The sequence below is a fragment of the Harpia harpyja genome, chromosome 12, assembly GCF_026419915.1.
Source record: "Harpia harpyja isolate bHarHar1 chromosome 12, bHarHar1 primary haplotype, whole genome shotgun sequence".
Lineage (NCBI taxonomy): Eukaryota > Metazoa > Chordata > Aves > Accipitriformes > Accipitridae > Harpia > Harpia harpyja.
In genome coordinates this window covers 38428827-38446546 of record NC_068951.1, presented here as the reverse complement: position 1 = coordinate 38446546, position 17720 = coordinate 38428827, and the positions used below count along the sequence as shown (strand labels likewise).

The 17720-nt window shown below is 40.9% G+C and overlaps 1 protein-coding gene across 6 annotated transcripts in view; it reads left to right on the top strand.

Annotated features, from left to right (window-relative positions):
• The first annotated feature begins 4822 nt into the window (after positions 1–4822).
• NLGN1 (neuroligin 1) overlaps positions 4823–17720 on the top strand; it is a 330463-nt gene continuing 317565 nt past the window's right edge. For all 6 annotated transcript variants that reach the window (XM_052804303.1, XM_052804302.1, XM_052804300.1 and 3 more), the window contains exons 1-2: positions 4823–5290; positions 16846–17651. In XM_052804303.1, coding sequence (XP_052660263.1) covers positions 17159–17651 — 493 coding nt within the window. In that variant the 5' untranslated portion in view covers positions 4823–5290; positions 16846–17158. The remainder of the gene's footprint in view (positions 5291–16845; positions 17652–17720) is intronic.

Sequence of the window (17720 nt, the reverse complement as noted above, 5' to 3'; positions counted from 1 at the left end):
AAGAATATAAGCTGCATGTAATACTGACAGCGTACCAGCTTCCACTGGGAAAGTCCCTGTATGCTTTAAAACTCACTACATCAGAAGTAGTATACAGTATGTACCCCTTTTGATTATAGTTTTAAACTAATTTAATTAAAACACTAGAAGTAGGTTGGCTTTCACATAGTGTAAAAGGAAAACTCTTCGTGTAAATGCTTTTTGTAATTTAAAAAAGAAAAGTCTAGCCCCATACTTTCCTGTGTTTGGTCACTGCAAACCAAGGTAGATCCTGATTTCAAAGACTAACTAAGATTTTGGGAAGGAACAAAGTCATAAAACTCTTCTGGACTAAAAGTATTCACAGCCACATAAACAAGGAAATGGATTTTATAATTAATTCAGAGTTCCCTGGCAAGCGCAGTGTTGTAATGTGTTGTAATCTACTGATTAAGTTCCAGTAAGAACACTGGCAATGGCTTGCTTTATCAATATCTGTCCTTTAACAGCACCCGAAAGAACCTGAAATTCTGAATCTCGGAATAACCATGGGCAGACTATGCTCATCTGAGCATCTAGTCAACACGGGGCAACATTTAGAGAGGGGTGAGTCCGTAGGAACAGGTTTTGTGTCAACCTTGGGTCCTGTTTGCTTCCTCTTCCTGTGTCCTCGAGCGTTGTGTTTTGGAAACACGGTACTTTAAAGAAAATCACCGTTGAGAAGTTCAGGCTCAATGGGCGTTTGAAACCTTCCAGCAAAGCTTTTAATCCAGTAGGATTCTACTTCACAGAATGCTTTGCCATCTATCAGACCATCGGTCATGGCTGTTAATTAAATGAAAATGCAAAATAAATCTACAGTGCAGAGATACAACATAGCCAATTAAATATTCCAGTACAAGGTGCAAATGATAAAAAGCAAATGTCACCAAGGACAACCTGTGTGATGTTAGAATACAAATCCTACCAGATGAGAAAATGTATGATTCCCATCACGGGCCAGGAGGAAGAAAACCACTGACCCTGACCACTCAAGTCAGGTGTTGCAGAGGAGGCGGGTGGTAAGGACATACAGGATGCGAGTACAGGTTTGGAGACTTTTGTGGATGTGGTTCAAGTTGAAACTCTTAGACTACGCGCATCTTATTTTCTTGACTCTTGATATGTGAAAATCTGACTGCTCCTGAGTGAGTTCCTTGCTGTACAAGCAAAGCATCATCCTTTTTTAAATATGGTTGTTTTAGTACAAAAGAACAATCTTAAAGAAAGTAAATGATAAGCAAGTAATGATGAGTGTTTGAAGTGACTGAGGGACCGTCAGTCCCCTGTATCTTTGTGAAGAGCTTTAACGGCTACGCTGTGAAGAGGGACGGCCTCTTTAAGTGGCTCTCTTCTTGGCAAGGTTAAACCAAATGAATGGCAATAGCTTAGCAGTTACAGCTAACTAAAGCAGCTTATAGACAGGCATTATAATTTCATTAAAGATTTGGCAATCGGGGGCAATCTAAAGAATATAAATGGACAGAGGTGAGTAATCTTAAATAAGTTTCATGAAATCAAAGAAAATATTTAATGAAGTTACTTGCAAGAAACAATTTAATGAGCTATCTTGAGACAAGCAAATTAATGAATATTTAGAATCTTATATATGTAAACAATTCCACCTTTTCTACCTATTAGAAAGGTTAATCTTTTTTCTTGAGAAATACAGTCTGATGAAATCTATACTTGAAAGAAAAACATATTACTATCTTAAGTTATATCTTTCAATAGCTCATGAAACTCATGTCACATAAAAAAACCTTTCGTACCATTAATGCTTCAGGTACACAGTTTATATACCTCAGACATGTGTTTTAGCTTGGATTGCTAGTTGGTAGCTTCTTTCTTCTTTTTAGCTTTTGATTGTATGTTTTGCTCTTTTTAGAAGTTAGGAGCTTAGGTGACAGTTGTACGAAGGGCTTCGTGCTCTTAAAACGGAGAAAATGCAGCAGAGTTAAATTTTAGAATATAGCAGGATGCTGGACTTGGAAATTTGCAGGGGTTATCTGTCCATGGAAATTTATCTCTCTTTCTTTCCATTGTTTTGATAAATGCAGATAACATCCCTGTCAAGACTCAGCCGAACTAAATATCAACTAATGCCATCCTTTAAACCAGTTTTGCATTCCTTAGATTTTTAATAAAAGTGTAATTTCTTGACACGCAGCATATTAAAACATATTTAGCAAAGTTCTAATAGGCTGCAAGCTCTTCTCCTCCTTCTTTCAAATGAGTCCAAACACTCTTTATACATATGTGTGTGAACGCATGTATAAATAAATGCACGTATAGGATGCTTGGGTCTTTAAAGCACGGACATGCTGGATCTAGACTGAATCAGTGTCAGAAACTACTAGTAGTACAGTAGTATCAGGCCTTAGGCAGTGTTGTCGCCACATTTATGTTCAGGCACAGCTAGTACTATCACATCTCAGTACACAGAGATTAGTCTTGGTACTTCGTTCTCCCAACCCTATATCCCTTTCTAGCCCTGCACAACCCTTTCTGGAGCTGAAGACAAATCTTTTTTGCCCGCCACAAGCCAGTACTTCTCTTTCCCCAGTTATATTTTGGGTGAGAGGAGAGCTGTTGTGCTACTGAGGTCTCTGGTGAGAAGAAGTAAGGAGAAGTGTTTAAGCACAGAGATGGGGAGTAGAGTGAAAGACAGTGGGAAAGTTCAGGAAAGGGACCCCAACCTTGGGGAGAGGCCAGAGCGAAAGTGATGAACTGTTATCACATATTACTGCTGTCAGAGGGAGTTAAAGAGAAACTTAATGTGCTCAAACAACAACTTTGTGCCATTTCTGCACAAGTGAAGATGGGTTAGGATCAGGTGGAGGCTCGATGGCCAAAGGTGGGATTGTGGCAAACTGGATGGAAATTATCAGCTCCCGCCCAAAAAACCCTATGGTAGAGGGATAAATGGGTGGATTTCTTCACGTAGTAGGGGACGATATGCTTAAGTGATACTTGGAGCGCTCCAATGAGGTGTTCACACAATGGCTTGGGGAACCTGGGGAAGATACGTATAATCTCCTTGAAGGAGTGAGAAGAAAACTTTACACACTTGGATTCCAATGGCTCATCAAGTGACGATAAGGGCACAGTTATTTTATGTCACCATTATTTCTTACTTTTCAGTGCAAAAACCAACCCAAAGATAAAACTACTCCAGGGTTTTATGCGGATGAAGAATGGCAGAATAGCTCACCTGGTTTTGCCCTCTTTGAGATAGTTTTTAGGCTGTTGGTTGATCTGTGGCTGGTAGCAAGTGATTGATATTCATATGCACATTTTCTTTCTAGTTTTGAAACCTTTTTTTTTCCCCCCACAGTGTTCCCATGAGAGTAACATAACATGCATAGGATTGCTCTGTCAGCAAAAAGTATGTTCTGCCTTTTCCTCCCATATCCGAGAGCCACATGCTTTCAGTGGCAGCGTAAGAGTTAAATTTCAGAGTACTGAAGAAGGCTGGACTTTGAAAATTCATCATGGACTGTAATAATTATTGATACTTAGCAGGTGGAAAATGTGCCCAGGACACAATTATTCCAGTACACGGGAATGTCACAGGATAAACTGCTGCTGCGTCCCGTCATTCCTGCCATGGACATTTAGTGGGACTGAGAGAGGTAAATAGCCCGGCATGGCTGGGACTGGCCTTTGCTCCTCTGGGATGTGCTCTCAGGTGAGGGGTGTAGAAGCTTATCAAATTATCGGGCACCTTCAGACCTCGCCTGGGGCTACATGCTTGGAAACATGAGTGGGTGTGCTGTGCTTGATTAGCGTCAATATTTTAAAACGAGGTGGATGTTGACGCAACAAAATACAGGTTTTTTTAAGACAATTTGAAGGGAATTCTCTCCTAAAATAACAGGAGATGTTAATGAGCTCGCCACAAGAGGCTTAACCCAGGATGCTTGTAGTCCTTTAGGGTGTGATTGTGGCTGTTTTTAAAAAATTGAATAGACCTTTCAGAAGTCAAGGGACTATTTTCCTTCCCCTTCTGATCCGGCCTTCCTTTCTCCCCACATACCCCGAGTTGTCAACTTTCATTCTCTACCATGATGCCAGAAAGCATGAAGGCCGGGATCAGCAAATACTTTTTTCTCAAGTAAAAATAGAAAGTAGGCAATGAAAAATAATTAAAAGATTTCAGGAAACAGCAGGGAGAAAAAAAAAAAAAAAAGAAGAGCCGCATCTATCTTGCGTGCAGACAGTGACAGTCTAAGTACATAAGATCATGGTTTCTTGCTAAATTATACCCGTGTGAACTATTGGAGCGTTGCACACAGGTACGGTTGAGGAAGAGGCAGCAGCCCTCCCTCCCGCAGGTGCATCCAGCCTTTTTATCCCCTATAGGCACCACTTTAATCCCCCCCTATCTACACCAGGGTGCGTGTGCTTCATGCGGCTGCCTGTAGCCGGCAGAGGGGCTCCCCCCAGACTTGCTTTTTCCCCCCCGGAGGTAGGTTGTTCTGGCCGGGGAGCGGGGCCGGGGCGGTGCGGGGAGCGGGAGCCGGGCCGGGCCGGGGCGGTGCGGAGCGGGGCCGGGGCGGTGCGGAACGGGGCCGGGGGCTGCCCGCGTTATTCTCCGCGCCGCCGCTGGGGGTATCTTTGTACCATTTTTCATCCAGCAGCAATTTGGAGTGGAAACGTGTAATAGGGGGGGAAAAAAAAAAAAAAAAAAAAAAAAAAGCAGGGTTCTCGGCGGTTTTAGCGAGCCGTGCATCCAGGAGCCAAAAAAGATTAACACCCCCCTCTACCACCACCACCACCCCCCCGTACCCCCCCTCACACTCACACACACACACACACACACACACACACACACACGCACCCCTCGGGGCACCGTCGCGGCTCCGAGATCACCCGCCGGACATCAAGCGAAGGGGATTCGTCTGGAGGGCAATTTCGGATCGGGGGTGTGTGTGTGGGGGGGGAGATCTATTGGATTAGGAGGATTATCTGCTTGCAGACGGAGAGAAGTAGCGTTTGATCATTTCTATTGCTTGCCTGATGGTCGGATTTAAATGGAGGTGGCTCGGCACGGATGAGGCTGAATTCCGGATGGGGATTTCCAGCCCCCCCCTCCCCTCGCCCCGATCCGAGGAAAGGGGAGAAAAATATATAAAAATCGATATAATTCGGAAGTGTCCGGGGCGCGATTGAGAAACCTCCAGCTCGCAGCGACCGGGAGAGAGCCGGAGGAGGCGAATCCAGTGAATTACAGTTTCAGCTACGATTGCAGAAAAGCGGCCGTGAACTGGTAAATACTTTGATGCTCTCGGCGTGCGGGGCGAGCCCGAGCCGGGATGGAGGGGTGACCGGGCCGGGCTCAGCACAGCCCCCGGCCCCCGGGCAGGGCAGGGCGGCTGCGGGGCCGGGGCGAGGGGCTGAGCCCGGGGCCGCTTTGCAGTGCCGGTTTACGAGCCCTCTCTGCGTGTGTGTGTGGGTGTCCACGGGCAGGGAGATGGCATTTAAGCTGCTTGCAACTGGCCCGGCGAGCGGAGCGGAGCGGGGCTGGGGTGCGGAGGATGCGCGGCTGCGGCGGGCGAGCCCGCCCGAGCGGTGCTCGGGGGAAAGCGGCGCGGAGGCAGGAACCGCGGTGTGTTGGGGGGGGGGGGATAGGGTGTTTGCAGGGAGATTTCCACCTGCCCCAAGCACGGTCCGCCCGCCGGCTCCTGCCCCCGCCGCCGCCCCCCCCCCCCCGCCAACTTTTCCTCCGCCGGCCCCCCCCGGGAAGGCCGGGGCCGCAGCTCGCCTTTGGCCCGGGCACGGAGCTGCTGTGAGCTCCCCGCTGCCTCCGTACGGTGCCGCGTCTCTTCCTAGGCTGCCATGCCTGATGGAGGGATTGGATTTGGGATTTTTTTTTTTTTTTTCCTTCAGACATCTTCTCGCTTGGGTGTTAAGTACTGGTTTTTGTCTCTCCCCCCCCCCCCCGCCTGCTCCCCCACCCCAGTCTTTTTCCTGACGGATCCGCCTCATCTTCACTTGCTGAAGGAAAATCAATTTTCAACAGGTTTAATTAAAATTAATCAGTCAAATTACTTAATATTAATTGACTTATAATTAAAGCCAGAAAGTTACCTTGGAATCAGGAGAAAGGATATTCTCTCGAATCGTTTTAAGGATGCATATGGTTTCAGAGCAATTACATTAAAATAATGGTTTAAATAAAACAAAACAGTGCTTGATTAAAGTGTTGCTTTCTTGCTGCTGCAGGTGACACAATCTGGACAAGCTATTTTCTTCTGCAAATTTGCTGACCTTTTTAAGGAATATCATTTCAGTTTGACACTGCTTTTGCTTTCTGGAAGGCCAGTTTGCTTTAGTTCTAACAACCGTGGCATTAAAAATCCACTAGTATAAAATGGAAATATATCTTATAGAAGTTATAAATATCAAAGTGAATGTTTTTAGCACGTTTAGATGTTCTGTGAATTTGAAATGAAGCAGACTTTTTTTTTCCAGCAGAAGTGTAAGAAATTGTTCTAGGAAATATTTTTTCCAGTACTGCCATCCACTGTGGCACTATTTGCATTTATCCAGAGCCTTAGTGGGACCAGCCTGTACTGGTAAATTCAGAGAGATAATTCATATCTGAAACTATGTATTTGTGACAATGCTTAAAACAACTTTTTCATGCTCCCTTAAGACCTAGGTTGTTTTTTCGGTTTGCTTGTTTTTTCCGGTAGTAGCATTTTTGATGCATCTAGGCTATTGTTACTGGTGAAAGAGCAACACTGTGAGCTTTGGGACCTTTTCTCCTACTTTTTTTCTGGGCTGACTTAATTGAAGCAAAGGATACCTATGGAATTGCACGTACTTTATTACAGGCACCTGACAAGTGAAAGACCCACGTATGGTATAAAAGAACGTTTAAAAACAGAGCCTGGGCCCTGATTTTCAAAGATACTGATTCCCATTGACTGCACTGAGACTTGTGTGGGCTCAACAGCTGTAACACACAGCCCACTTTTGCATCTTTGAAATTAGATTTGCAGATTGGGAGCCAGAAGCTAAGTAGTCATGTTTGGAAATACCGGTTGGGTGGTTTTTTTTTTTTTTTCCCTTTCTCCACCCCCCCCCCCCCCCCCCCCATTTCTGGTGCACGATGCAGGGTTAAAGAAGACTACTTCTTAGTTACTTTTGATAAATGACACTGGTTTTCTTAGACTACAGCTACAGACTGCAGCAATGTTGCAAAAGCAGTTTTGCAGCGAATGATTAGGGCATCCTTAGATACATATGAAGAGATCCTGTTTATATTTCATGTGAATCATATGCAGACTGTGGGAAGAAAAATGAGGCTGAGGATAATCATACTAAGTGTGCTGGGAAGCAGGGTTTGGCTGAACACCTCTGTTTTGTGATTAACTGAAGTAGCAACGAAAGCCATCAGAGAGTGTTCAGGCTGTTTAAGGCTGTAAGTTGTGTAGAAGCAAGGAGGAGAGCTGTCGTCCTGATACTGCTTTGGTTATCCTACCCCTTTTTCTACGGTGGGGTAAGAAGATAATATCCTAGCTGTTGATACTTAAACATCCTTAACAAAGTGGGTTTGCTCTGGATTATTTGGCTGGAGGTGGAGCAGTCTGCTGAGGAGGGTTATTTAAAGACTGGGACAGAGCTGTAGGCAGATAAATTGATTTGCAAGTGAATGGAGGATTTGAACATGGTAATGGTGGTAGTTTTATTTTTTATCAGTTTGCATATTTAATATCCACTGGCATACACACAAGCATAAACCACTCTAATTGTTCAAATGGAGTCTGGGGAAAAGAGAAGAAAGCAGAGGCTTAGATATGGTCTCAGTTCGTAATGGATTGGCTTGCCTTTCTTTATTAAAAGCAAATATACATTCCTTTCTAATAGAGACGTGGAGCTGTATTACAGATCCTTGGCTAGCTTTGAATTATTTGTTTGATGTCATATTTATTATGTTTTTTTAATCACATGAAAAAGAAACTATTTAAAAATTAAATAGTGAAAAAGAAGGGCAAAAAGAGACAGACATTCTTTGAAAGCAAATAATGAAAAGACAACATTTCTCCAGAGACTCAACAGAAACCTTTGTGGATTTCCTTTAATAAAGGATAGGCAGTAATCAATCTGATCCAGTAAACAATATAATTTCCGATTAGTCCCAGATATCCATCCGTGGTAAGGATAACAGGTAATGATAAAAAATAGATCCTGGCTGATGAATAAAGGCTGAATAAAAGCATATTTCCACTACTGTAGCCCTGTTTCTGAGCTCTCCGTTATGAAGGAATGTGTGCATTCAGAGGGGGATGCCTGCCCTGCTACCCAGTCGTTGCAGAAGAGTTTGTATGGGAGGGAGGGAGTTAGGGGATGCAAAAAAAACCCAAGCTGGTGGGGAAACTTCATCATGTATTGCATATTGAAAGCACATCCTGTAGTTTTAATGACAAATGATGACATTACATTCCCCAGAATGACTATTGAATTATCACAATTACAAGGGGAAATTGTATTGACGACTTGGTGACTCAGCTCCACGTTTCTACCTGCCTCTGAAGAGCCCACATGTGTTCCAACAGACTTAGTTTTCATAATTATTAATTGCTAGTTAATGATGTGCTGCGTATTATCCAGGCGTAGTAAGTGACTAGTTGGCTACTTAGTACCACGGTCAAGTTTTTCTGCGCACCCAGTCTACCGTGCCACTTTTCACTAAAAAACGGAAGGTGACGTAAAGGGACGCCGTCTGTGTGAAACCACGGAGCACCGTGTCTACTGTAAATATCCTTATGGTAATCAAGCCATGTAAAGGTCTGGGCTGCATACATCAGTGTAAATTGTTTTTTCCACTGCTGTGGGCAAATAAAAGATGAGGCCATTAAAAGAAAAGCAATTGGAGTTCCCCTTCCCCTATTTGTTGAATTCTTCTGTTTTGTCCTTATAAAATTTTCTGCATAATCAGTTTTAGTGCTGCCTTTGGGTAGTCTGTTACTTTCCATTGATGCTTGGTTAGGTCTTCTGCACCATATTAAGGCAGAATGTAATGCTTGGAAATTAGCAACATGTGACTGTAAAATCATAAAAGTGATCAAGGACACTTCACAAATATTATATTTCAAGTGACTCATACTCCTTTAACCAAGCAGAGAACTTAAGTGGCAATTTAAAAATATGTTTTCTAAATTTCCTCAATCACATCCTGCCTAGAGATGCCATTAGCCCACTTGTTGAACTGGTTCTGGGAATTTAATGAGGGGAATATGTTTCTGTTGTATTTTATACTTTTCTTTAATTCCATCTTGTCTGAAGCTTTTAAGTTCAATACCTGAACTTAAAATCATTCTCCAACTTCTGCTTTCCCAACCCTATTTCCAAAAAAGCACTTGAAAGCAGTAAAGTGTGATGTAGGCACATAGCGTTAGAAATATTCATGAGGAGAAAAGGGCAACTTATTTAGAAGAAACCTTACTACATAGGTATACTGAATATTTTGACATCCTCAAACCTGTGTAAAACAGGCATTGTGGGATGGAGCTTTTGCTTCTTCAACTGGTTTCTCAAAGATGGGTTGTTTCTGTGGAGACTTGGGCCCTGAAATAGTCGCCACGAGACCCCACTGCTGGCTTAGGAAACACTTCTGTTGCTGGAGTCGTGGTCAGCATGACCAGGACATGACCACAGGGAGACCCGAGACTAGTTGCTGTAACTTAAATAAGTATCTTTCTCACAGATAGTGGTAGAAAATGAAAACAGGACAAGGAGCTGAATAATAGGGGCTGCACATGAAGTCAGATGGAAAGAGTAAATCTTTGTAGACATTTAATGGCGTTATATTCTAAGCTTTTGGGAAATTTTATTTGAAATTTTTTTACAACAGTAAATATAGTCTGTGCTATATCCTATTTCTATTTCATGTGAGAGAAAAATTCCCCGTCTATGGCACAACACTTTACTGCTACCATTACTGCAGACTTTATAGATCAGAGATGTGTCAGCATGTTAGCTTTAGCTGTGATGCTTTTTTTGTGTGAAACCTTATGGGCCTTGCAGCCACTTTCTCATACTGACACTCATAAAACGTTCAAGTTCTCATATTTATTATTTAATTTGCTTCCTATATAAAGCAACAGAGCTCTTCGATACATGAATGTGAAGCCAAAAATGACAGGCAGGCATGAATGGGACTAATGAGTTTTAATAATGCACACATTAGAAACTGCTAAAGGAAGTTTAATTAAGAAAAACAAGTTAAGCATGAAATTCATTTTGGAACAAATACAAGTAAAGTCACAGATGTACAGAATGCTGCATCACAGGAAATGGTCTCTCAAGTTGATAGATCCCTATAATGCCAATATTGCACTCGAAATGTAGTGTGCACTCTACAGTTCTGGAAAGCACGGTAACACCATTCAAGAGCACTTTCGAAGTTGAGTTAGAGATGTCGGGTTTGTGATTAACGAATTATATTTATGCCTCTGTGGATTTTATGATGAGTTGGAATTTGATCCCAATTACCCTGATGGAATTGAGACCAGAATCTGATCAAGTAAAAAAAGCATTTGCTCTTTTTTTGTGCCACAAGGAAGTTTGTGTTTTGTTATGTGTTTTTTTTTTAAAAATTCATCTTACTGAAGAGCTAGTTATTGATCTAACTCTACAACAGGGGTTTTGTATGCTTTGGAACCGTTATTGTACGGTATCCAGGTAGAAAAGCAATTCATAGACAAATCTGAGTTCATGCAAGCATCTTTGTTTTCAGAGCTCTCTCTCAAGAAATGGTAATAACTGTATTTTAGCTTTTTTTTATCTTGATTTCCTAATGTCCCCCAAAATAGGAAAATAAAAAAGTGGTATCTTTCTTATGAATCTCATATGAAAGCTTGCCTTAGGTGATGAACTACTAGCATTAAAGATAGAATTATTGTTGATATTATAATTGTATTAAAGGTAGCAAAGAAAATCCAATTTACTTTTCTCATATGATTAATCCCAGTGAACCAAGGGTTAGCCACAAATATATATCGGGTAATGAACTTTGTTACTAATTCTATAGCTTAATTTTTCACCTGCGAGACAATAAAAGAACACTTAGTTTCAGGGGCATCTGGGTGGTTTCTGGTATACTCTGTTAGAGTGATCAGATGGGAAGCATGTGAATGTTTTATAAAGTGTTAATCAAAGCAAGTTTAATCCACTTGACATTATGATACACAATATGCAGATTTCAATACTGAAGATCTTAAATGAGAAACATCTGGGATATTTTGTTCTCCACTATGACCTCTGATTAACATGAGTTCAGCTGAATTTCTACAGTAGGTCAAAAAATCTTCATGTCCTGAAGCACACTACTGCCATCAACAGAATAGCCATTTGTTCATTTAGCTGAATAGTTACAGTACTCAAAAGTGAGTATAATGTGTGGTCCATTTAAGAGTTAACCGTAAGCTGCTAAAAGGAATAAAGGTTCACTTCAGTGCCCATTATATTCCAAGCCAGTGCATCTGCCATTTTTAATTTAAATCTGTATTACTTAGCTGTCTAAAACTTTACACATAAGTGACAGAGTTACCCGTTCTTTCTGTTATGGGTAAAATCACCATTTTGTTACCTACTTACTGTGCAAAATGTCAGACAGCTATAGTCCACATTAAAAAATTGAAGCCAACTTCTGGTAATATAAACAATTACTTCAGCTAAGAAGTAGAACTATTTTAAGAAAATGATTTATTGATACGAGTAAATGGAAGATAATAAGACTTAAGTGACCCTCTTCTTCTTATAGGTTTAATTTGTCTAATTCAAAAACAGCTTAATAGAAAATTATGATCAGAAGTCTTCCTATTTTGGCAAACTAAGTTGCAGAAATTATTTAAAGGGATCTTTTGATCATGAAAATACTAATTAATAATGAGTTAGTATTAGTGAATATTCCCACTAATGGGGAAGAACAAAAATATAGCGAAGCTGAAAAATGCATGACAAGTTAAATGAGTCTGATAACATCTACTCGGTTCAATTCAACTTGTCGCTAATTCGTGGCGCACTGCGTGAATACTGTTTTTAAATATTGTATTTTTTCTAATTTGGTTGTAAGGTTTTGTGTACAAAACATAATGTTAAATCATAGAATCCTAGAATGGTTTGGGTTGGAAGGGATCTTAATGATCGTCTAGTTCCAACTCCCCAGCCACGGGCAGGGACACCTTCCACTAGACCAGGTAATTATAGAGGTAAACGTGAGAATGGCACTGAGGAATCAGTCTCTCTGATCTGGGAGTGATTATTTACACAGCTCGTAGCATCTGGAAGTCCTTACCACTGAGTTGTTTGCGGACACGTGTAGCATAACACTTGTAATCTCATACTAATGTGGGGTGGGACTGCGACCCCATCAGAATAATGTCTTATTCGTACCTGTGTTGGCGATCTCGGCAAGGTTGTGCATCTCAGTAGGGCTGGATTTGTAGCTGCTTTCTGGAGCTTCCAGACCTGTAGCTGCTCTCAGGTGGAGGGGGTGCTGGCATGTGGGAGCTAACCAAACCCAACCAGAGCTGTACCCTTCTTAGGTGTATGTATTGAGGGTTGCAGTTTCCTCCATTATCACTTCATACACCTGTTTTTCTAAAACGCACGTAGTTAATTTCTTGAACTAAATACGTGTAAATCCCTCCACCAAGTATTTATGGAAATACCCAAGAGCAGGGTCTGTTTCAAAATCTTTACTACTCTATATAGAGAAAATATGCCGTATTTGACACAACGCTTCCCTTTGCTAACTTGAAATGTGAAAGAAGAGATGGGAAATTCTGTGAGGCGTCTCTTGAGGATTTGTCTGATCATGTTTACAATTGGTGTGTCACACTGACCCAGTGTTCACCCTGGGTCAGAGTCTTTCCTTTAATGGCTTCTGTTCCACTGGCCACGTTCCTGTTTGGCATCGTAGCGTATTTTAGAACACGGATTTCTTTTTAGAGACGTGAAACATCTTTGGGCTCTTAGTTCTAAGTAGAGACTGTTGTAAGTAAAAATGGATGCAAATGTAGTTGGTTCTGCAAAATAGCATTTGTGTTTTGAAATGAACTGGCATTGTGTGGTGTTCAAAACTCTTACAATCGCTTTCTATGAGTATTTGTGCAATTGGGATTTACTCGCAAAATTGAGGTGGAAGGGAATTTTTAAGCATGAATATCAAATCACAGAGTACATCTTCAGCTAAAAAGAAAACAGCTGGTGGTGTAAAGATACCATAACAATGCCTTTACATGTGCTGAAGCTGGCATATGGCCGGAAGCCTTGGGTGCCACCAAAGGTTTTATTAATCCATTGGAGCTATTGACAGGTGGTGCAGTTCAAGACATCCCTTAAGATTTGAAGCTCTGTGCATGAGCAACAAAGAGGAGTTTAGCTGCTGCAGTTTGCAGCAGATGTGACCTGTTGTGGGATGCCCTATGTCATTGGAAATGCAAAGATGCACTGAAGTTATCTTGGGTTGTTTGCTCCTCGGCATACTAAATGCCTCTCTAAAGTATTTCAGAATCTGAGCTATAAAGTAATTTAAATTCAGAAAGGAAGATAATAAAATAATAGATGATAGAAAAAATCTCTACATAGTATAGACTGTTCCAAAGACCATGAAAGACTTTATCAAATACCTTTTACAGGAGAGTTCATTTGTGTTACCACAGGGAACAATTGTGATCCTCACATCTAGACAGTAATAAAATCTGAAAATGTTTCTCCTCCTCCTCAGATCCACAATATTTTGATGCTGAAGCTTGCCCCAAATTGATCATTATTACTCTTTAGTTTATTCTCCTGCCCATCTCCCTGATCATTCCTGCTCCTGTTTATTGCTTCTCTTTCTTTCCACTGATTCCTATTCAGTCAAGTCCAGATGCCAAGGGAAGGTCCTATGTAGATCACCCGCTGGAGGACTAAGGAAAATTTGGTCCACCATTGACTCTCAACAAGTAAAAAATATGCTCCAGGCCGGCTTCCCTGCTTGCCTTTTCACCTAGTGCTGGAAATAAAATTTTGGCATAAGAGTCTCAAAGGATTTGAGCAATCTCTTTATTTGCATGAGTTTGTGTTTTTAATGTTACAGCTTCAGGGCAGCCAATGACAGGCTTGAATGTTTGACCTCTCAGTCTCAAAAGTAAACTGTTAGCCATTTAAAAAGAAAGGCTTGTGGTGGAAAAAAAGCAAATCCAAAATTCAAGTTAGAAACACAATGAAAATCTGTTGGTTCCAATTCGGCAAGTGCTTTATAGTTTACTGCCCCGTATAGCCCGTGAATCTATTCATTGAAGATAGCTCCTACCCAACAGTTAACTAATTAAGTATAGCCAAACACAGCACTGAGTTCTATTCTTACCTTTTGAGCCTCCTGTCTCTGTCTTGGAGTAAAACCTTGTCCATGGGAGGCAAACCAGAACTTTAGATCACAGCAATGGCAAAACAGCTGATGGACAAGTGTAAAACTATAGCCCAGCTCTCGGATTTGCTTTGAATTTACATTTACATTGAATTTACCATTTTAGGTATCAAAAGTGTCTTAAAAAGTTGTCTTAGATCTGAAAACAGGTCTAAGACTTTTAGAGTGGAAGTGCTAAATGAATTATCAGTAGCATCTGGGTAGTTTTCCACATTGAACCAACTCAGCAGCTTGAAAAGAAGGAGGATGCTGTGGTTTGGCACAGCTATGTTGAATTTGGTTTGCCCTTAGAACTTCCCCAGACCTTGTAAATTAGCAGGAGGGCTACCGAGATTAAGTTCCTGCTTTTTACAACTTTGAGTTTGAGAAAGAAGAGAGAGTGCATTTTTCCACTCCTGGCAGGAAAAAACCCCACAACAAACTAAAAACCAAACGTGGATTTTAAGACCTAGTGGAAAAGGCTTAAATTTGTGGCGGTTTTTGAATACCACTAAGGAATAAGCTTCCATCTTTCCGTGACCTACTGTACATCACCTCAGAAGAGCAAAGTTGTACTAGGTGCCTTCTGCTCTGGTACCTGTCTACGTACTCTGTCTTCACTATTTATCCAGTCATATCCTACAGCTTTCAAAATTTGAAATGCAGCAAAGCAACAGTCTTCCAAGAGGCAATTGTCTGCATGCCATTTTGTGTAACTTTATTAAACTAAATGCAAACACGTACATCAAGTTTGGGGAATTATTTTCTGCAGCTAAATTGGTGTGTTTCCAGCAAATGCTGAGAATTTGAGGCTGGAGAATGAAGGATATAAGCCTGTTTGTTAATGCAGTTTCACAGTGAAGGTGTTAGAATTAGCAGAGAAAGAAAGGGAGAGAGAAAATTGCGGAAAAGCTTCATCTATCTCCTTATTGCCTCCTGAGATAGATTGTTCAGAGCTAAAGGAACACTAGACATGAACCAAATCTCCTGCTGTCCTATATAGCTTTTACAATCTCCTTTTTAATAACCCAAACTGCAGGGTAGTCTGACTATTAGACAAGCCGTTCTTTTGAATTCTCTCTACAATGTGTATAGACATGATAAAAAAACAATTCTCATTAAAGCTGCCAATGCTGTTTCAAAAGCAGGTGGTTTAAAATGTTTCCTATACAAAGCAAAACACATTTCTTGTGCATTACACACTGCTTAATAGGGAGTGTAAGATTACGCCGCTATGTTGTGTATAACACTGCATCTTAATAGGATACTGTAAGTTGTGTTGGAAATATGTTTAACATGAATATGGAAGATATGATGACACGCGCTGAGCTATTTTCTGAAGTGCTGGAACATAGCCTTGTGTGACAACCTCTGAGCTGAAGAAGTTGAAAATAGGATCTGGAATTTGCGATTATACAGTCTCTGATCCTAACTGATTATTTTTCTAGGATATTGTTCAGTCAGCATTCTACTGTCAGATTTCTACTGTCCTATGGGAACATTTATTGTTTATGTTATAAATTAAGGATGGTAGGGATTGAGTGCATTCATCATGCATTTCAGTTTTCACTAAAGTCAGTAGTTTAGAAGGAATGCAGGATCGGCCTGAAGTAAAAATTGTGACATACAGCTCCATCCCTAAACTGTCTGTTCATATCCTTTTCCAAATCAGTTTTGAAAAAAACCACTGAAGTCCAGTTATACTTCTGTGCAAATTCAGAGTTTGCCATTCACTTCAGTGAGAGCGGATTTCGGTCCTTCGTCGATGTGAACTTTTCACTCTGTAGGTGTTTTTCATTAGCAGTCAGAAACTTGTAGAGTAAGAAAACCATATAAAGCATGGTAATTCAGGTTATTGTGAATAAGCACTTTACAAATATATTCCAGTTGCCTCAATGTTTTAATCAGAAGCTGTACTTTAAAATGAGCAAAAAAAGTTTGTACGTAATATAATCTGCTTTTAATGAAATAAAATGCATTTGAGTCTTCAGTATGCCTTCCTATCTTAATTTCACTATCTTCTGCTTTATGAAATAATTACTTTTGTTTTGATAAATCAACTTGTGCAAACAAGGTGAAAATTGATTATGAGCTGATTAAGTTAAATAAAATATCAACATAAACACTTACGTAATGTAGCCTGGCAGCAAATTGCTTATTCTTAAAAAGGTGAATTTTAAAGATGTATTTTCTGAGAGTCCTGTTTCTTCTGAAAAACCTCTATAAATTCAATAGGTGACATTATAGATAATCCAGTAATCAGTGTTTCACCCGCCATTTCATGGACCCATAAACTACTGCAGTTTTACTTACATGACTCTAGCAACTATTAATGTATGTAAATAACTTGTGAAACATCTAGTTATCACTCTGCTCATATTAGCTCTTTCATACTAATGATTTATTTTCATTTTCTCCAGGATATAGACCTGCGGCTAACTGGATTTGATTTATAAGAGGGGATTCTGCAGTAAATGGCTGCTCTCTTCATATTGCTGCTATGGAAAACAGAATTGTCAATAGGATGTAGTCTGATAAATAGTGCTGAGTGAAGATGCAGCTTCAATAAGTGTGAAATCAATGGAAGATACTTACCGCATGAAAAGCCTTTTGAGATTTTTCTGACAGGCACCTATTTAGGAAACTTGATCTGTTTCCTTCGGCTGCCCTGTTTTTACACCAGTGGATACAAATCAGATTGCTTCACTGTAGTTACACAACTAATGTGGGACCATGGCCTTTCCAAGATCCATGTGGCTGAACTGTGTATGGAGAGCGATGGTAGTCCGCCTGTTACACATGGGATTGAATGCCACTTTTGCTTTTTGTATACTTGGATTTTTGCTTCACGCTGCAGCTGTGTCCTCCCAAAAATTGGATGATACCAACCCAGTGGTGACCACCAACTTTGGCAAGATAAGAGGGATTAAGAAGGAACTTAATAATGAAATTTTGGGGCCCGTTATTCAGTTTCTTGGGGTTCCGTATGCTGCCCCTCCAACAGGGGAGCGCCGCTTTCAACCTCCTGAGCCTCCGTCTCCCTGGGCAGATATCAAAAATACCACTCAGTTTGCTCCAGTGTGCCCCCAGAACATTATAGAAGGCAGGTTGCCTGAAGTCATGCTTCCCGTGTGGTTTACTAATAACTTGGATGTAGTTTCCACCTATGTACAAGATCAGAATGAAGACTGCCTCTATTTAAATATCTATGTCCCAACCGAGGATGGTGAGTTAATAGCAGGCGAAACAGGGAGATCTTTTTATTTTCCTGTTCTACGTTCTAACAATATTAATT